Genomic DNA, 22,086 nt, shown 5'->3' with positions numbered 1-22,086 from the left:
CCTTCCCATCAACCGGAGGCGAGGAATGGTGGTCGTGGTTACTTATGCCCCCACCGAAGATGAACATCCGTGGAGGGATGCAGGCAAAGCCGATGAGTCAGATGCCTTCTATGACCTCCTGTCACAGGTGCTGGCTAAAGTGGCCCCTCGGGATAGAGTCATCATGTTGGGTGACTTCAATGCCCGAGTTGGTCATGATACTGGCACCTGGTCTGGAGTGATTGGAGGGCATGGGCCAGATCAGCTCAATAACAACGGTAGGAGGCTGCTAGATTGTTGTGCAGCCCATGGGCTTGTAATTACCAACACGCTGTTCCGGCATCGGCGCATCCACACAACATCATGGATGCATGCCGGGTCCAAGCAAGAACATCTGCTGGACTACATAGTGACGGACCAGCGAATGCGAGCCCATGTCCTTGACACCAGGACCTACCGTGGAGCTGATCTGCCCTCTGACCATCGACTAGTCATCTGTAAGATGCGCCTGCCATTCTTCCACTCCGGTGGTGGGTGTACACCCAGGACCCCATTCCAACCTAAAGTGGCCTGGTCTCAGTTATCTGATGAAAGTTGCAAGCGAGAATTTCATCATCGCTTGCGGCTGGGATTGGCATCGTCCCCGACTCCTCCGGATGTCGAGGGTAAATGGGCGAGGTTTAGGACTGTGACTCATGCAGCTGCAATGGCTGCTTTGGGTACGCGGTCCAGACCTCCCCAGACACCCTGGATGACAGAGGAGTTGTTCAGGATGGTTGAGAAAAAGCGACAGGCCCACTTTCATCGGCTACAGAATCCCACGTCAGAGAATGAGGAGGCTTACCGCAGCCTTCGCTCGGAGGTTCGGAGAGCCGTGAGGCGCTGCAAGGATGGGTGGTGGTCGCGGGTTGCTGAGGAGATGGAGTCTGCCTCAGTGGCCCGTGATCACAAATCTCTATTTAACTCCATCAAAAAAGTAACCTGCAGCGCCACACCTATTACCATCATTAGGGGAAAAAACGGTGATCCAATTTCCGACCCCCAGGAACAGGTTCGCAGATTTGCTGAGCATTTCTGTGAGGTCCTGGGGGAGGGAAAATCCCTCAGCCAGGAAAACACCGTGGCACAAAGTGAGGATGACCCTGCTGAGGCTGCGGTGCCTCAAATATTGGATGAAGTCACCCCCTGTGAGTGGCTGGCTGAGGTGCCATCTGCTGAGGAAGTATTGAAGGCGATCCGGAGTCTGAGACCAGGAAAGGCAGCGGGCAGAGATGATCTCCCAAGCGAAATGCTGAGGGAGGGTGGCGTTTGTGCACAGACTGCCCTATATGACATCATAACAACAGTCTGGACCACTGGACGGGTTCCGCAGGATTGGAAGGATGCCCTGGTGGTCCCCCTTTTTAAGAAGGGGGACCGCACAGACTGTAACAACTACAGGGGCATCTCACTCCTCAGTGTGCCGGGAAAGGTCCTGGCAAGGATTATTCAGCATCGCCTTGCCAGGCACGCTGAGGAGAGGCTTGCGGAGCCCCAATGCGGTTTCAGGAAAGGGCGGTCCTGCACAGATGCCATATTTTCTGTCCGTCTGCTACAGCAGAGGTGTAGGGAATTCCAACAAGACCTACATCTCTGCTTTATTGACCTGGTCAAGGCCTATGATACCATCAGTAGGCCTGGGCTCTGGGTCGTTCTTCGTGCTTTTGGAGTACCTGACCCTCTGCTCACGATCATTAAGGACCTTCATGATGGTGAGCGGGCCCGGGTAAAACTACGTGGCCGGGAGTCAGAGCCATTCCCTATACACCTTGGGGTGCGACAGGGATGTCCTCTGGCTCCCACATTATTTAACATCTATTTTGACCACGTAGTTCGTGAAGCCTTCAATAGCTGTACCGGGGGAATCTCCATATGGTACAGATATAATGGGAGGCTAATCGATGCCCGGGTGCGGTCAAGGGATGGCTCCCTATTGCTCAACCACGTTATGTATGCTGATGATTTGGTAATAGCTGCTCAGTCAGAGGAGGAGTTGGAGATGCTGCTGCTGAGACTGGAGCGTGCCACTAAGAGGTGGGGCCTTACCATCAGCCCCAACAAAACTAAGCACCTGCCTGGGTATTTTGTACCATCGGACACTCCACCCCCACAACTCCCAATCGGTGATGGGGCAGTTGTGGAGAGAGTGGAGAGTTTCCCATACCTGGGCAGTGTGCTTATGACTGGCTCCAGTTTAACAGCAGAGGTCTCACTCCGAATCAGTCGAGCGGCAATATCTTTTCATCGGTTGCGTAACGCTGTGTGGAAGCTACCTGGTCTGTCGCTCCGCACTAAGCTTCAGGTCTTCTCGGCCACGGTCATTCCCTCCCTTCTCTACGCTTGCGAAACGTGGACCCCCCTAATGGATCATCTTCGCCGGTTAGAAACATTTAGGCTGGCCTGCCTACGATCCATCCTGGGTTTAACCAGACTGGATTGTGTGAGGAGCTCACAAATCCTTGAAAGATCTGGGCAGGGTCCCATCGGTGAGCTCCTCCGGGAGGCAAGGCTGCGATGGCTGGGTCATGTAGCCCGCATGCCCAGCCACCGCATGCCGAAACAGCTTTTGTTTGGCCGGATTGAGGGGGCTAAGCGGGCGCGGCACGGGCTAGAGAAGAGATGGAGTGATGTGGTACAGGAGGATGTGGAGCTGAGTGGACTTGCCGATGACTGGTACCAGCGGTGTCAAGATCGGCCTCTGTGGAGGAGGCTCGTGAAGGATGCTACTGGGCAGTTGGAGGCAGTCGCCCTCCAACAACAACGGAGGGCGGAGGAGCGACGCTCACAACAGCGAGCGGAGCGCCGGGTGGCTAAAGCACAGCAGGTTGGCACAGTAGGGGGCACAGGTGGTGCATCAGCCAGTCATCTCAGTCAGTCGACCCGTGGCACCTGGGTCTGCCCCGTGACCACCTGCCAGCGGGCGTTCGACACTTCACGTGGCCTCAGGGTGCACATAGCCTGGCACAAGCGTCGTGGTGACGTCACCGCCACTTAGTGGCGAATGGCGGTTGTTGTTGTTGTATGACTGTGTGTATGACTGTGTGTGTGACTGAGTGAGTGTGAGAGACTGACTTCTGCACTTTGGGGTACTTCATCTGTGACTGTGTGTGTGTGACTGTGTGACTGTATGTGTGTGTATGTGTGTATGACTGTGTGTATGACTGTATGACTGTATGAGTGTGTGTGACTGTGTGTATATGACTGTATGTGTATGTATGTGTGTGTGAGAGACTGACTTCTGCACTTTGGGGTACTTCATCTGTGACTGTGTGTGTGTGACTGTGTGTATGTGTGTGTGTATGTGTATGACTGTGTGTATGACTGTGTGTATGACTGTGTGTGTATGTGTGTGTGAGAGACGGACTTCTGCACTTTGGGGTACTTCATCTGTGACTGTGTGACTGTGTGTGTGACTGTGTGTATGTGTGTGTGTGACTGTGTGTATGACTGTGTGTGTGACTGAGTGTGACTGTGAGAGACTGACTTCTGCACTTTGGGGTACTTCATCTGTGACTGTGTGTGTGACTGTGTGTGTGACTGTGTGTGTGACTGTGTGTGTGACTGTATGTGTGTGACTGTGTGACTGTGTGTATGACTGTGTGACTGTGTGTATGACTGTGAGAGACTGACTTCTGCACTTTGGGGTACTTCATCTGTGACTGTGTATGTGTGACTGTGTGACTGTGTATGACTGTGTGTATGACTGTATGTATGTGTGTGTGAGAGACTGACTTCTGCACTTTGGGGTACTTCATCTGTGACTGTGTGTGACTGTGTGACTGTGTGTGTGTATGTATGTGTGTGACTGTGAGAGACTGACTTCTGCACTTTGGGGTACTTCATCTGTGACTGTGTATGTGTGACTGTGTGACTGTGTGTGTGACTGTGTGTATGACTGTATGTGTGTGTGACTGTGTGTGTGTGACTGTGTGACTGTGTGTATGACTGTGTGACTGTGTGTATGACTGTGAGAGACTGACTTCTGCACTTTGGGGTACTTCATCTGTGACTGTGTGTGACTGTGTGACTGTGTGTGTGTATGTATGTGTGTGACTGTGAGAGACTGACTTCTGCACTTTGGGGTACTTCATCTGTGACTGTGTGTGTGTGACTGTGTGACTGTGTGTGTGACTGTGTGTATGACTGTATGTGTGTGTGACTGTGTGTGTGTGACTGTGTGACTGTGTGTATGACTGTGTGACTGTGTGTATGACTGTGAGAGACTGACTTCTGCACTTTGGGGTACTTCATCTGTGACTGTGTGTGACTGTGTGACTGTGTGTGTGTATGTATGTGTGTGACTGTGAGAGACTGACTTCTGCACTTTGGGGTACTTCATCTGTGACTGTGTGTGTGTGACTGTGTGACTGTGTGTGTGACTGTGTGTATGACTGTATGTGTGTGTGACTGTGTGTGTGTGACTGTGTGACTGTGTGTATGACTGTGTGACTGTGTGTATGACTGTGAGAGACTGACTTCTGCACTTTGGGGTACTTCATCTGTGCTATGACGTTGGTGGACTCCTTCTGGTTCTCCTTCAGGTGCCGTGGCCACATCGTGTCAACCCAGTCCACCTGCTCCACCTGGGGGGCGGGGCATGAGGGGAGGGGCGTGAGGGGCGGGGCATGAGGGGCGGGGCATGAGGGGCGGGGCGTGAGGGGCGGGGAGTGAGGGGTGGGGCGTGAGGGGCGGGGCGTGAGGGGCGGGGCATGAGGGGTGGGGGGAGAGACGTTGAACCAGCGACTCCAGGAGTGTGTGGCTGAACTCACCACTCACTCACCACTCACTCACTCACCACTCACTCCTCACCCAATCACTCACTCACCCACTCACACACCACTCACCCACTCACTCACCCACTCACTCACTCACCACTCACTCACTCACCCACTCACCACTCACTCACCACTCACTCACCACTCACTCCTCACCCACTCACTCACCACTCACTCACCACTCACTCACCACTCACTCACCACTCACTCACCACCCACTCACCACTCACTCACCACCCACTCACCACCCACCCACTCACTCACCCACTCACTCACCACTCACTCACTCACCACCCACTCACCACCCACCCACTCACCACCCACTCACCACTCACTCACCACCCACCCACTCACTCACTCACCCACTCACTCACCACTCACTCACCACTCACTCACCCACTCACCACTCACCCACTCACTCACCACTCACTCCTCACCCACTGACTCACCACTCACTCACCACTCACTCACCACTCACTCACCACCCACTCACCACCCACCCACTCACCACCCACACACTCACCCACTCACTCACCACTCACTCACTCATCACCCACTCACCACCCACCCACTCACCACTCACTCACCACTCACTCACCACCCACACACTCACCCACTCACTCACCACTCACTCACCACCCATCCACTCACCACCCACTCACCACTCACTCACCACCCACTCACTCACCACTCACTCACCACCCACTCACCACGGCAGGGCATTGAACCAGCGACTCCAGGCGTGTGTGGCTGAACTCACCACTCACTCACAACTCACTCCTCACCACTCACTCACCACTCACTCACCACCCACTCACCACCCACCCACTCACTCACCCACTCACTCACCACCCACTCACCACCCACCCACTCACCACTCACTCACCACCCACTCACCACCCACTCACTCACTCACTCACCCACTCACTCACTCACCACTCACCCACTCACCACTCACCACTCACTCCTCACCACTCACTCACCACTCACTCACCACCCACTCACCACCCACTCACCACCCACTCACTCACTCACTCACCCACTCACTCACTCACCACTCACCCACTCACCACTCACTCCTCACCACTCACTCACCACTCACTCACCACCCACTCACCACCCACCCACTCACCCACCCACTCACCCACTCACCACTCACCCACTCACTCACCACTCACTCCTCACCCACTGACTCATCACTCACTCACCACTCACTCACCACTCACTCACCACCCACTCACCACCCACCCACTCACCACCCACCCACTCACCCACTCACTCACCACTCACTCACTCATCACCCACTCACCACCCACCCACTCACCACTCACTCACCACTCACTCACCACCCACACACTCACCCACTCACTCACCACTCACTCACCACCCATCCACTCACCACCCACTCACCACTCACTCACCACCCACTCACTCACCACCCACTCACCACCCACTCACCACGGCAGGGCGTTGAACCAGCGACTCCAGGCGTGTGTGGCTGAACTCACCACTCACTCACAACTCACTCCTCACCACTCACTCACCACTCACTCACCACCCACTCACCACCCACCCACTCACTCACCCACTCACTCACCACCCACTCACCACCCACCCACTCACCACTCACTCACCACCCACTCACCACCCACTCACTCACTCACCCACTCACTCACCACTCACCCACTCACCACTCACTCACCACTCACTCCTCACCACTCACTCACCACTCACTCACCACCCACTCACCACCCACTCACCACCCACTCACTCACTCACTCACTCACCCACTCACTCACTCACCACTCACCCACTCACCACTCACTCCTCACCACTCACTCACCACTCACTCACCACCCACTCACCACCCACCCACTCACCCACCCACTCACCCACTCACCACTCACCACTCACTCACCACCCACTCACCACTCACTCACCACCCACTCACCACCCACTCACCACCCACCCACTCACCCACCCACTCACCCACTCACCACCCACTCACCACTCACTCACCACCCACTCACCACTCACTCACCACCCACTCACCACGGCAGGGCGTTGAACCAGCGACTCCAGGCGTGTGTGGCTGAACTCACCACTCACTCACAACTCACTCCTCACCACTCACCACCCATCCACTCACCACCCACTCACCACTCACTCACCACCCACTCACTCACCACCCACTCACCACCCACTCACCACGGCAGGGCGTTGAACCAGCGACTCCAGGCGTGTGTGGCTGAACTCGAGGGAGATGACGTTGTAAAGTTTGCCCCGCTGAGCGGATGGCGTGTTGTAGTAACGCGCCCACTGACTCATCGTCATCTCAATGCCCTTCTGGGTGGTCACGTCCATCACGTCCACCATGCGACGACTGCCTGCACACACACACAGTGACACACACACACACAGTGACACACACAGTGACACACACACAGTGACACACACACACACAGTGACACACACAGTGACACACACACACAGTGACACACACACACACACAGTGACACACACACAGTGACACACACAGTGACACACACACAGTGACACACACACACAGTGACACACACACACAGTGACACACACAGTGACACACACACACACCGTGACACACACAGTGACACACACACAGTGACACACACAGTGACACACACACAGTGACACACACACACAGTGACACACACAGTGACACACACACAGTGACACACACAGTGACACACACACACAGTGACACACACACACAGTGACACACACAGTGACACACACAGTGACACACACACAGTGACACACACAGTGACACATACAGTGACACACATAGTGACACACATAGTGACACACACAGTGACACACACACAGTGACACACACAGTGACACACACACACAGTGACACACACACACAGTGACACACACACAGTGACACACACACACACATACACACACACAGTGACACACACACAGTGACACACACAGTGACACACACACACAGTGACACACAGTGTCACACACACACACACACAGTGACACACACACACAGTGACACGCACACAGTGACACACACAGTGACACACACACACAGTGACACACACACAGTGACACACACACAGTGACACACACACACAGTGAAACACACAGTGACACACACACACAGTGACACACACAGTGACACACACACACACAGTGACACACACACAGTGACACACACACAGTGACACACACACACAGTGAAACACACAGTGACACACACACACAGTGACACACACAGTGACACACACACACACAGTGACACACACACACACACAGTGACACACACACACAGTGAAACACACAGTGACACACACACACAGCGACACACACAGTGACACACACACACACACACACAGTGACACACACAGTGACACACACACAGTGACACACACACAGTGACACACACACAGTGTCACACACACAGTGACACACACAGTGTCACACAGACACAGTGACACACACACAGTGACACACACACACAGTGACACACACACAGTGACACACACACACAGTGACACAGTGACACACACACAGTGACACAGTGACACACACACAATGACACACACACAGTGACACACATACACAGTGACACACACACAGTGACACACACACACACATACACACACACAGTGACACACACACAGTGACACACACAGTGACACACACACACAGTGACACACAGTGTCACACACACACACACAGTGACACACACACACAGTGACACGCACACAGTGACACACACAGTGACACACACACACAGTGACACACACACAGTGACACACACACAGTGACACACACACACAGTGAAACACACAGTGACACACACACACAGTGACACACACAGTGACACACACACACACAGTGACACACACACAGTGACACACACACAGTGACACACACACACAGTGAAACACACAGTGACACACACACACAGTGACACACACAGTGACACACACACACACAGTGACACACACACACACAGTGACACACACACACAGTGAAACACACAGTGACACACACACACAGTGACACACACAGTGACACACACACACACACAGTGACACACACAGTGACACACACACAGTGACACACACACAGTGTCACACACACAGTGACACACACAGTGTCACACAGACACAGTGACACACACACAGTGACACACACACACAGTGACACACACACAGTGACACACACACACAGTGACACAGTGACACACACACAGTGACACAGTGACACACACACAATGACACACACACAGTGACACACACACACAGTGAAACACACAGCGACACACACACAGTGAAACACACAGTGACACACACACACAGTGACACACACAGTGACACACACACACACACAGTGACACACACAGTGACACACACACACAGACGTGTACGCACACAGAGACACACGTGTACACAGTGACACACACAGTGACACACACACAGACACACACGTGTACACAGTGACACACACAGTGAGACACACACACACACAGACGTGTACGCACACAGAGTCACACGTGTACACAGTGACACACACAGTGAGACACACACAGTGACACACACAGTGACACACGCACACAGACGTGTACACACACAGAGAGACACACGTGTACACAGTGACACACACAGTGACACACACAGACGTGTACACACAGAGAGTCACACGTGTACACAGTGACACGCACAGTGACACACACACACACAGACACACACGTGTACACAGTGACACACACAGTGACACACACACAGACGTGTACACACACACAAACACACACGTGTACACAGTGACACACACAGTGACACCCACACACAGTGACACACACAGTGAGACACACACAGTGAGACACACACAGACGTGTAAACACACAGAGAGACACACGTGTACACAGTGACACACACAGTGACACACACACACAGACACACACGTGTACACAGTGACACACACAGTGACACACACAGACGTGTACACACACAGAGAGACACACGTGTACACAGTGACACACACACAGTGACACACACACACACAGACAGACACACAGTGACACAGTGACACACACAGTGAGACACACACAGACGTGTACACACACAGAGAGACACACGTGTACACAGTGACACACACAGTGAGACACACACAGACGTGTACACACACAGATAGACACACGTGTACACAGTGACACACACAGTGAGACACACACACACAGTGACACACACACACACACAGTGACACACACAGTGACACACACACAGTGACACACACACAGTGACACACGTGTACACAGTGACACACACAGTGAGACACACACACACAGTGAGACACACACACACACAGTGACACACACACACAGTGGCACACACACACAGACGTGTACACACACAGATAGACACACGTGTACACAGTGACACACACAGTGACACACACAGTGACACACACAGTGACACACACAGTGAGACACACACACACACAGACGTGTACACACACAGAGACACACACGTGTACACAGTGACACACACAGTGACACACACACACACAGTGACACACACACACACAGTGTCACACACACAGTGAGACACACACACACAGTGACACACACACACAGACGTGTACACACAGAGAGACACACGTGTACACAGTGACACACACACACACAGACAGACACACGTGTACACAGTGACACACACACTGTGACACACACAGTGAGACACACACACAGACGCGTACACACACAGAGAGACACACGTGTACACAGTGACACACACAGTGAGACACACGCACACAGACAGACACACGTGTACACAGTGACACACACAGTGACACACACAGTGAGACACACAGTGAGACACACAGTGAGACACGCACACAGACGTGTACACACACAGAGAGACACACGTGTACACAATGACACACACAGTGAGACACACGTGTACACAGTGACACACGCAGTGACACAGACGTGTACACACACACAGACACACACGTGTACACAGTGACACACACACACAGACGTGTACACACACAGAGAGTCACACGTGTACACAGTGACACACACACACAGACGTGTACACACACAGAGAGTCACACGTGTACACAACCACACAGACGTGTGTACACCTGACTTACCCACGTACATCTTGACATCGTTGACACTGAAGTCCTTCCCAGGCATTCTGCAACAACGGAGACACACGGAGACACACGGGGAGACACGGAGACACACGGAGACACACGGGGAGACACGGAGACACACGGAGATACACGGGGAGACACGGAGACACACGGGGAGACACGGAGACACACGGAGACACACGGGGAGACACGGAGACACACGGAGACACACGGGGGGAGAGACACACGGGGAGACACACGGAGACACACGGGGAGAGACACGGGGAGAGACACGGGGAGACACACGGAGACACACGGGGAGAGACACGGGGAGAGACACAGGGAGAGACACGGGGAGAGACACACGGGGAGACACACGGAGACACACGGGGAGACACGGAGACACACGGAGAAACATGGGGGAGAGACACGGGGAGAGACGGGGGGAGACACGGAGACACGGGGGGAGAGACGCGGGGAGAGACACGGGGGGAGAGACACGGGGGGAGAGACACGGGGGGAGAGACACGGGGGAGAGACAGGGGGGAGAGACACGGGGGGTGAGACACGGGGGGTGAGACACGGGGGGAGAGACACGGGGGGAGAGACACGGGGGGAGAGACACGGGGGGAGAGACACGGGGGGAGAGACACGGGGAGAGAGACACGGGGGAGAGACATGGAGGGGAGACACGGGGGGAGAGACACGGGGGAGAGACACGGGGGGAGAGACACGGGGGGAGAGACACGGGGGGGAGAGACACGGGGGGAGAGACAAGGGGAGAGAGACACGGGGGAGAGACATGGAGGGGAGACACGGGGGGAGAGACACGGGGGAGAGACACGGGGGGAGAGACACGGGGGGGAGAGACACGGGGGGAGAGACACGGGGAGAGAGACACGGGGGGAGAGACACGGGGGGAGAGACACGGGGGAAAGACACGGGGGGAGAGACACGGGGAGAGAGACACGGGGGAGAGACACGGGGGGAGAGACACGGGGGAGAGACACGGGGGGAGAGACACGGGGAGAGACAGGGGGGAGAGACACGGGGGGAGAGACACGGGGGGAGAGACACGGGGGGAGAGACACGGGGGGAGAGACACGGAGGGGAGACACGGGGGGAGAGACACGGGGGAGAGACACGGGGGAGAGACACGGAGGGGAGACACAGGGGGAGAGACACGGGGGAGAGACACGGGGGGAGAGACACGGGGGGAGAGACACGGGGGGAGAGACACGGGGGGGAGAGACACGGGGGGAGAGACACGGGGAGAGAGACACGGGGAGAGAGACACGGGGGGAGAGACACGGGGGGAGAGACACGGGGGAAAGACACGGGGGGAGAGACACGGGGAGAGAGACACGGGGGAGAGACACGGGGGGAGAGACACGGGGAGAGACACGGGGGAGAGACATGGAGGGGAGACACGGGGGGAGAGACACGGGGGAGAGACACGGGGGGAGAGACACGGGGGGAGAGACATGGGGGGAGAGACACGGGGAGAGAGACACGGGGGAGAGACACGGAGGGGAGACACGGGGGGAGAGACACGGGGGAGAGACAGGGGGGAGAGACACGGGGGGAGAGACACGGGGGGAGAGACACGGGGGGAGAGACACGGGGAGAGAGACACGGGGGAGAGACACGGAGGGGAGACACGGGGGGAGAGACACGGGGGAGAGACACGGGGGGAGAGACATGGGGGGAGAGACACGGGGGGAGAGACACGGGAGGGAGAGACACGGGGGGAGAGACACGGGGAGAGAGACACGGGGGGAGAGACACGGGGGGAGAGACACGGGGGAAAGACACGGGGGGAGAGACACGGGGAGAGAGACACAGGGGAGAGACACGGGGGGAGAGACACGGGGGAGAGACACGGGGGAGAGACATGGAGGGGAGACACGGGGGGAGAGACACGGGGGAGAGACACGGGGGGAGAGACACGGGGGGAGAGACACGGGGGGAGAGACACGGGGAGAGAGACACGGTCATAATGTCATAGACAGCCGGCAGCAGCAGCAAGGGTTGATGGATCACACAGAGATTGCCTTTGAAGCTCACTCCCCTCTCTCCATGTGTGCACTAATCTCCATCTGTTCCATCTCGCTCCCTGCTACCCCACACGCTTCACTCCCCTCGTGCTCTCTCCAGTACTCCATCACAGACTTCCCTCCCCACTCCTCCACAACCACCACCACCTCAACCACCACCTTCACCACCACCACCACCACCTTAACAACCACCACCACCTTAACCACCACCACCTTCACCACCACCACCTTCACCACCACCACCTTAATCACCACCACCTTAACCACCACCACCTTAACCACCACCACCTTAACCACCACCACCTTCACCACCACCACCTTAACCACCACCACCTTAACCACCACCACCTTAACCACCACCACCACCACCTTAACAACCACCACCACCTTAACCACCTCAACCACCACCACCTCAACCACCACCACCTTCACCACCACCACCTTAACCACCACCACCTTAACCACCACCACCTTCACCACCACCACCTCAACCACCACCACCTTCACCACCACCACCTTAACCACCACCACCTTAACCACCACCACCTTCACCACCACCACCTTAACCACCACCACCACCTTCACCACCTCAACCACCACCACCTTAACAACCACCACCACCTTAACCACCACCACCTTCACCACCACCACCACCTTAACCACCACCACCACCTTAACCACCACCACCACCTTAACCACCACCACCACCACCTTAACAACCACCACCACCACCACCTTAACAACCACCACCACCTTAACCACCTCAACCACCACCACCTTCACCACCACCACCTTCACCACCACCACCTTCACCACCACCACCTCAACCACCACCACCTTCACCACCACCACCTTAACCACCACCACCTTAACCACCACCACCTTCACCACCACCACCTTAACCACCACCACCACCTTCACCACCTCAACCACCACCACCTTAACAACCACCACCACCTTAACCACCACCACCTTCACCACCACCACCACCTTAACCACCACCACCACCTTAACCACCACCACCACCTTAACCACCACCACCACCACCTTAACAACCACCACCACCACCACCTTAACAACCACCACCACCTTAACCACCTCAACCACCACCACCTTCACCACCACCACCTTCACCACCACCACCTTCACCACCACCACCTTCACCACCACCACCTTCACCACCACCACCCTCACCACCACCCCCCCACCACCACCCCCCCCACCACCCCCACCCTCCCCCCACCACCACCTCCTCACTTCATGTTGAGTCCGTCCGGCTTGGTGAAGACGAGCGGCGTGCGGAGCCCCTCCTCCTGTATGTAGCGGTAGGTGAAGTCTGCACCACACACAGACAAAGGTCCCCCAGGTAGCCTCTAGCAAGCTGTAGGGGCAAGTGCTGTGACTAGCGGTAGGTGAAGTCTGCACCACACACACAGACACAGGTCCCCCAGGTAGCCTCTAGCAAGCTGTAGGGGCAAGTGCTGTGACTAGCGGTAGGTGAAGTCTGCACCACACACACAGACACAGGTCCCCCAGGTAGCCTCTAGCAAGCTGTAGGGGCAAGTGCTGTGACTAGCGGTAGGTGAAGTCTGCACCACACACAGACAAAGGTCCCCCAGGTAGCCTCTAGCAAGATGTAGGGGCAAGTGCTGTGACTAGCGGTAGGTGAAGTCTGCACCACACACAGACAAAGGTCCCCCAGGTAGCCTCTAGCAAGCTGTAGGGGCAAGTGCTGTGACTAGCGGTAGGTGAAGTCTGCACCACACACACAGACACAGGTCCCCCAGGTAGCCTCTAGCAAGCTGTAGGGGCAAGTGCTGTGACTAGCGGTAGGTGAAGTCTGCACCACACACAGACAAAGGTCCCCCAGGTAGCCTCTAGCAAGATGTAGGGGCAAGTGCTGTGACTAGCGGTAGGTGAAGTCTGCACCACACACAGACAAAGGTCCCCCAGGTAGCCTCTAGCAAGCTGTAGGGGCAAGTGCTGTGACTAGCGGTAGGTGAAGTCTGCACCACACACACAGACACAGGTCCCCCAGGTAGCCTCTAGCAAGCTGTAGGGGCAAGTGCTGTGACTAGCGGTAGGTGAAGTCTGCACCACACACACAGACACAGGTCCCCCAGGTAGCCTCTAGCAAGCTGTAGGGGCAAGTGCTGTGACTAGCGGTAGGTGAAGTCTGCACCACACACACAGACACAGGTCCCCCAGGTAGCCTCTAGCAAGCTGTAGGGGCAAGTGCTGTGACTAGCGGTAGGTGAAGTCTGCACCACACACACAGACAAAGGTCCCCCAGGTAGCCTCTAGCAAGCTGTAGGGGCAAGTGCTGTGACTAGCGGTAGGTGAAGTCTGCACCACACACACAGACACAGGTCCCCCAGGTAGCCTCTAGCAAGCTGTAGGGGCAAGTGCTGTGACTAGCGGTAGGTGAAGTCTGCACCACACACACAGACAAAGGTCCCCCAGGTAGCCTCTAGCAAGCTGTAGGGGCAAGTGCTGTGACTAGCGGTAGGTGAAGTCTGCACCACACACACAGACACAGGTCCCCCAGGTAGCCTCTAGCAAGCTGTAGGGGCAAGTGCTGTGACTAGCGGTAGGTGAAGTCTGCACCACACACACAGACAAAGGTCCCCCAGGTAGCCTCTAGCAAGCTGTAGGGGCAAGTGCTGTGACTAGCGGTAGGTGAAGTCTGCACCACACACACAGACAAAGGTCCCCCAGGTAGCCTCTAGCAAGCTGTAGGGGCAAGTGCTGTGACTAGCGGTAGGTGAAGTCTGCACCACACACACAGACAAAGGTCCCCCAGGTAGCCTCTAGCAAGCTGTAGGGGCAAGTGCTGTGACTAGCGGTAGGTGAAGTCTGCACCACACACACAGACAAAGGTCCCCCAGGTAGCCTCTAGCAAGCTGCAGGGGCAAGTGCTGTGAGTAGCGAGTAGCAGCACCTACACACAGACACGTACACACAGACACGTACACACATGTACACACAGACACGTACACAGAGACACGTACACACACGTACACACAGACACGTACACACAGACACGTACACACACGTACACACAGACACGTACACAGAGACACGTACACACAGACACACAGACACACACAAACGTACCCCGGGTAGCATCCACCGTGTCTCCCACCGTGTCTCCCACCGTGTCTCCCCGGTGTCTCCCTCTCCCCCCGTGTCTCCCTCTCCCCCCGTGTCTCTCCCGTGTCTCCCCCGTGTCTCTCCCACCGTGTCCCCCCCCGTGTCTCTCCCACCATGTCTCCCTCTCCCCCGTGTCTCCCCGTGTCTCTCCTCCGTGTCTCCCCCCGTGTCTCCCCCACCGTGTCTCTCCCACCGTGTCTCTCCCCCCCCCGTGTCTCTCTCCCCGTGTCTCTCTCCCCCGTGTCTCTCTCCCCGTGTCTCTCTCCCCCGTGTCTCCCCCCGTGTCTCTCCCCCCGTGTCTCCCACCCGTGTCTCTCTCCCCCCGTGTCTCTCTCCCCGTGTCTCTCCCCGTGTCTCCCCCCGTGTCTCCCCCACCGTGTCTCTCCCACCGTGTCTCCCCCCGTGTCTCCCCCCGTGTCTCCCTCTCCCCCGTGTCTCCCCCGTGTCTCCCTCTCCCACCGTGTCTCCCTCTCCCCCGTGTCTCTCCCCCGTGTCTCTCCCCCGTGTCTCTCCCACCGTGTCTCCCCTCCCCCCCCGTGTCTCCCTCCCCCCCCGTGCCTCCCCCCCCGTGTCTCCCTCCCCCCCCGTGCCTCCCCCCCCGTGTCTCCCTCCCCCCCCGTGTCTCCCTCTCCCACCGTGTCTCCCTCCCCCCCCGTGTCTCCCTCCCCCCCCGTGTCTCCCCCCCCGTGTCTCCCTCTCCCCCGTGTCTCCCTCTCCCCCGTGTCTCCCCCGTGTCTCCCCCGTGTCTCCCTCTCCCACCGTGTCTCCCTCCCCCCCCGTGTCTCCCTTTCCCCCGTGTCTCCCTCCCCCCCCGTGCCTCCCCCCCCGTGTCTCCCCCCGTGTCTCCCCCCGTGTCTCCCCCGTGTCTCCCCCCCCGTGTCTCCCTCCCTCACCGTGTCTCCCTCTCCCCCGTGTCTCCCTCTCCCCCGTGTCTCCCTCTCCCCCGTGTCTCCCTTTCCCCCACCGTGTCTCCCTCTCCCCCGTGTCTCCCTCTCCCCCGTGTCTCCCCCCCCGTGTCTCCCCCCGTGTCTTCCCCCGTGTCTCCCCCCGTGTCTCCCCCCCCGTGTCTCCCCCCCCCGTGTCTCCCCCCGTGTCTCTCCCCCGTGTCTCCCCCCGTGTCTCCCTCTCCCCCGTGTCTCCCCCCGTGTCTCCCTCTCCCACCATGTCTCCCCCCGTGTCACCCCCGTGTCTCCCCCACCCTGTCTCCCCCCGTGTCTCCCCCCGTGTCTCCCTCTCCCCCGTGTCTCCCCCCGTGTCTCCCCCCGTGTCTCCCCCCCCGTGTCTCCCCCCCCCCGTGTCTCCCCCCGTGTCTCTCCCCCGTGTCTCCCCCCGTGTCTCCCTCTCCCACCATGTCTCCCCCCGTGTCACCCCCCGTGTCTCCCCCACCCTGTCTCCCCCCGTGTCTCCCCCCGTGTCTCCCTCTCCCCCGTGTCTCCCCCCGTGTCTCCCCCCGTGTCTCCCCCCCCGTGTCTCCCCCCCCCCGTGTCTCCCCCCGTGTCTCTCCCCCGTGTCTCCCCCCGTGTCTCCCTCTCCCACCATGTCTCCCCCCGTGTCACCCCCCGTGTCTCCCCCACCCTGTCTCCCCCCGTGTCTCCCCCCGTGTCTCCCTCTCCCCCGTGTCTCCCCCCGTGTCTCCCCCCGTGTCTCCCCCCCCGTGTCTCCCCCCCCCGTGTCTCCCCCCGTGTCTCTCCCCCGTGTCTCCCCCCGTGTCTCCCTCTCCCCCGTGTCTCCCCCCGTGTCTCCCTCTCCCACCATGTCTCCCCCCGTGTCACCCCCCGTGTCTCCCCCACCCTGTCTCCCCCCGTGTCTCCCCCCGTGTCTCCCTCTCCCCCGTGTCTCCCCCCGTGTCTCCCCCCGTGTCTCCCCCCCCGTGTCTCCCCCCCCCGTGTCTCCCCCCGTGTCTCCCCCCCCGTGTCTCCCCCGTGTCTCCCCCACCTGCTCCGTGCATGCTGCTGACAAAGTGAGCGTCGTAGCGGCCACTCCGCAGCTTCTCCTCCAGGTCGAAGCTCCGCTTGCCCTCGATCTCGTCGTCCGAGACGTCCCCGTCGTCGTAGCGACGGGGCATCACCGATCGCTACGGAGACACGCGCACGGGGACACGCGTGGTCGTCATGGCAACGCGGCATCACCTATCGCCACGGAGACACGCGTGGTCGTCATGGCAACAAGGCATCACCGATCGCTAGGGCGACACGCACGGGGACACGCGTGGTCGTCATGGCAACGCGGCATCACCGATCGTCACGGAGACACGCGCGGGGGGACACGCGTGGTCGTCATGGCAACGTGGCATCACCTATCGCCACGAAGACACTGGTCGTCATGGCAACGCGGCATGACCGATCGCTAGGGAGACACGCGCAGGGGGACACGCGTGGTCGTCATGGCGACACGGCATCACCTATCGCCACGGAGACACGCGTGGTCGTCATGGCGACGACGAGTGATGTGCACCCCACACTTGGGAGGTTTCCCGCCATTTGTGTAAATCTCGGGGCAGCCCCCCCACGTGACCCGGTGGGGGGGGGGGCAGTACCACGTGACCTGGGAGGGGGGGGGAGCAGTCCCACGTGACCTGGGAGGGGGGGGCAGTACCATGTGACCTGGGAGGGGGGGGACAGTGGAGGTAGTGGTTGTGGTGGTGGTTGTGGTGGTAGTGGTATTTGAGGTAATGGTGGTTGTGTTAGTGGTGGAAGTGGTGGTAGTGGTGGTTGTTGTGGTTGTGGTGATAGTGGTGGTGGTGGTTGTGGTATTTGAGGTAATGGTGGTTGTGGTAGAGTGGTGGTTGTGGTGGTAGTGGTGGTTGTTGTGGTGATAGTGGTGGTGGTGGTTGTGGTATTTGAGGTAATGGTGGTTGTGGTAGAGTGGTGGTTGTGGTAGTGGTGGTTGTGGTGGTTGTGGTGGGGGAGATAGTGGTTGTGGTGGTTGAGGTAATGGTGGTTGAGGTAGTGGTGGTTGTGGTGGTTGTGGTAGTTGTGGTGGTAGTGGTATTTGAGGTAATGATGGTTGTGGTAGTGGTGGTTGTGGTATTTGAGGTAATGGTGGTTGTGGTGGTGGTGGTTGTGGTAGTGGTGGTTGTGGTATTTGAGGTAATGGTGGTTGTGGGGTGATGATTGTGGTAGTGGTGGTGGTAGTGGTTGTGGTGGTAGTGGAGGTAGTGGTTGTGGTGGTAATGGTGGTTGTGGTGGTTGTGGTGATGATTGTGGTAGTGGTGGTGGTTGTGGTAGTGGTGGTTGTGTAGGTAGTGGTTGTGGAGGTGGTGGTTGTGGTGGAAGTGGTGGTTGTGTTGGTTGTGGTTGGTGGTATTGGAGGTCGTGGAGGTTGTGGTAGTGGTTGTTGTGGTATTGGAGGTAGTGGTTGTGGAGGTAGTGGTGGTTGTGGTGGTGGTTGTGGAGGTAGTGGTGGTTGTGGTGGTAGTGGTGGTTGTGGTATTTGAGGCAATGGTGGTAGTGGTGGTTGTGGTGGTAGTGGTGGTTGTGGTATTTGAGGTAATGGTGGTAGTGGTGGTTGTGGTGGTAGTGGTGGTTGTGGTATTTGAGGCAATGGTGGTAGTGGTGGTTGTGGTGGTAGTGGTGGTTGTGGTATTTGAGGTAATGGTGGTTGTGGTAGTGGTGGTTGTGGTGATAGTGGTAGTTGTGGTGGTTGAGGTAATGGTGGTTGAGGTAGTGGTGGTTGTGGTAGTTGTGGTATTTGAGGTAATGGTGGTTGTGGTGGTGGTTGTGGCAGTGGTTGTAGTTGTGGTAGTGGTTGTTGTGGTAGTGGTTGTGGTAGTTGTGGTAGTAGTGGTTGTGGTAGTTGTGGTGGTGGTTGTTGTGGTAGTTGTGGTAGTGGTTGTGGTAGTAGTGGTAGTTGTGGTTGTGGTAGTTGTGGTAGTAGTGGTTGTGGTAGTTGTGGTGGTTGTGGTAGTTGTGGTTGTAGTAGTGGTAGTTGTGGTTGTTGTGGTAGTGGTAGTGGTGGTTGTGGTAGTTGTGGCAGTGGTGGTGGTAGTGGTTGTGGTAGTTGTGGTGGTGGTTGTAGTAGTGGTTGTGGTAGTTGTGGTGGTTGTAGTTGTGGTAGTGGTTGTGGTAGTTGTGGTTGTTGTGGTTGTGGTGGTTGTAGTTGTGGTAGTGGTTGTGGTAGTTGTGGTTGTAGTAGTGGTTGTGGTTGTTGTGGTAGTTGTGGTGGTTGTAGTAGTGGTTGTGGTAGTTGTGGTAGTTGTGGTTGTTGTGGTGGTTGTAGTAGTGGTTGTGGTAGTTGTGGTAGTGGTTGTTGTGGTTGTGGTAGTTGTAGTAGTGGTAGTTGTGGGTTGTTGTGGTTGTGGTAGTTGTGGTAGTTGTGGTTGTTGTGGTGGTTGTAGTAGTGGTTGTGGTAGTTGTGGTAGTGGTAGTTGTAGTAGTGGTAGTTGTGGTTGTGGTAGTTGTGGTAGTTGTGGTTGTTGTGGTGGTTGTAGTAGTGGTTGTGGTAGTTGTGGTAGTGGTTGTTGTGGTTGTGGTAGTTGTAGTAGTGGTAGTTGTGGTTGTTGTGGTTGTGTGTTGTAGTAGTGGTTGTGGTTGTTGTGGTAGTTGTGGTAGTGGTTGTAGTTGTAGTAGTGGTTGTTGTGGTTGTTGTGGTAGTGGTTGTAGTTGTGGTAGTTGTGGTTGTTGTGGTAGTGGTGGTTGTTGTGGTTGTTGTGGTAGTGGTTGTAGTTGTGGTTGTAGTTGTGGTTGTTGTGGTTGTGGTTGTTGTGGTTGTTGTGGTTGTGGTAGAGGAGTTCTCCTCACCAGTCGGCGCCCAGAGCGCGTGGTGGTGGTGGTGGTGGTTGTGGTGGTGTCGGCGGCCTCCATGATCGCGTCTCTCGAGCGACGCTCGCTCCACCTCCTCCTCGTGTCCACCTCGTCTCTACCACCTCCTCCTCCTCGTGTCCACCTCCTCCGCCTCGTGTCCACCTCGTCTCGTCCACCTCGTCTCGTCTCTACCCCGCGATGGCGCCTCACGCTGCAGAAAACTCTCAGCCCCACGCCGCCATCTTCCTCACGCCTGCGCGCTGACGTCACGCCACACGGCGCGGTGACGTCACCCGGAGGTGGTCCGCCGTGCGCGGTGACGTCACGCGGAGGTGGTCCGCCGTGCGCGGTGACGTTGACCGGAGGTGGTCCGCCGTGCGCGGTGACGTCACCCGGAGGTGGTCCGCCGCGCGCGGTGACGTCAACAGGAGGTGGTCGCCGTGCGCGGTGACGTCGACCAAAGGTGATCCGCCGCGCGCGGTGACGTCACCCGGAAGTGGTCGCCGTGCGCGCTGACGTCACCGGATGTGGTCCGCCGCGCGCGGTGACGTCGTTCCATGTCTGGGGGCTTGCGTTCGCTGCTGGGTTGACGTCACCACGCAACCTCTGCGTGATGACGTTGCCCGCTCCCTCCCCGGTTAGGGGCTAAGTGGAGTGCGCGGTGACGTCACCACGCCACACTCCGCGGTGACGTCACCGGATTCAGGGTTTGAGTGCCTCATCCGGGTCACGTAATGATACGTCGTGACGTCTCCAGTGCCCGATGACGTCACCACGTAAGGTTCCCGCGGGCACGTAAATGCGTCGTGACGTCATCCCGTAGTACTACGCTTCATGCGCGGTGACGTCACCGAGCTGTACGTCATGATGTGCCCAGCTTTAAGGGAGTTGGCGCGCGTGATCCGGGTCACGTAACGACACAATGACATCATCGGTAAAGTTACATCGCTGCTGGATCGCGTCACTAAATGCGACTGTACTACGTGACGTCACCCCTCAAGACGTGTGTGATGACGTCGAGAAATTATATTTCGAGACGTCACCCGTTGCATTGATGTGTGATGACGTCACGTAAAAGAAACGGCATGACTTCACGTGCGGGTACCGTGCCGACGCCGCCCGAAGGTGCGAGATGACGTCACGCATACTCAAGCGTGCTTCGTGACGTCACGCAATAATTGTGCAGACATGAGGTCATTA

At 57.3% G+C, this 22,086-nt stretch overlaps 1 protein-coding gene across 1 annotated transcript in view; it reads right to left on the bottom strand.

Annotated features, from left to right (window-relative positions):
* LOC142908414 (uncharacterized) overlaps positions 1-21,268 on the bottom strand; it is a 96,534-nt gene extending 75,266 nt beyond the window's left edge. Inside the window, 6 exon segments of the mRNA XM_076059111.1 lie at positions 4,495-4,601; positions 7,002-7,180; positions 10,950-10,996; positions 14,249-14,327; positions 18,080-18,218; positions 20,884-21,268. Coding sequence (XP_075915226.1) covers positions 4,495-4,601; positions 7,002-7,180; positions 10,950-10,996; positions 14,249-14,327; positions 18,080-18,218; positions 20,884-20,946 — 614 coding nt within the window. The 5' untranslated portion in view covers positions 20,947-21,268.
* Between the last annotated feature and the right edge of the window lie 818 nt (positions 21,269-22,086).

The sequence above is a fragment of the Petromyzon marinus genome (assembly GCF_048934315.1).
Source record: "Petromyzon marinus isolate PM22_M1 ecotype Great Lakes invasive population chromosome 84 unlocalized genomic scaffold, UKy_Petmar_22M1.pri1.0 chr84_unloc.2, whole genome shotgun sequence".
NCBI lineage: Eukaryota > Metazoa > Chordata > Hyperoartia > Petromyzontiformes > Petromyzontidae > Petromyzon > Petromyzon marinus.
This window is presented reverse-complemented; position numbering and strand designations above follow the sequence as displayed.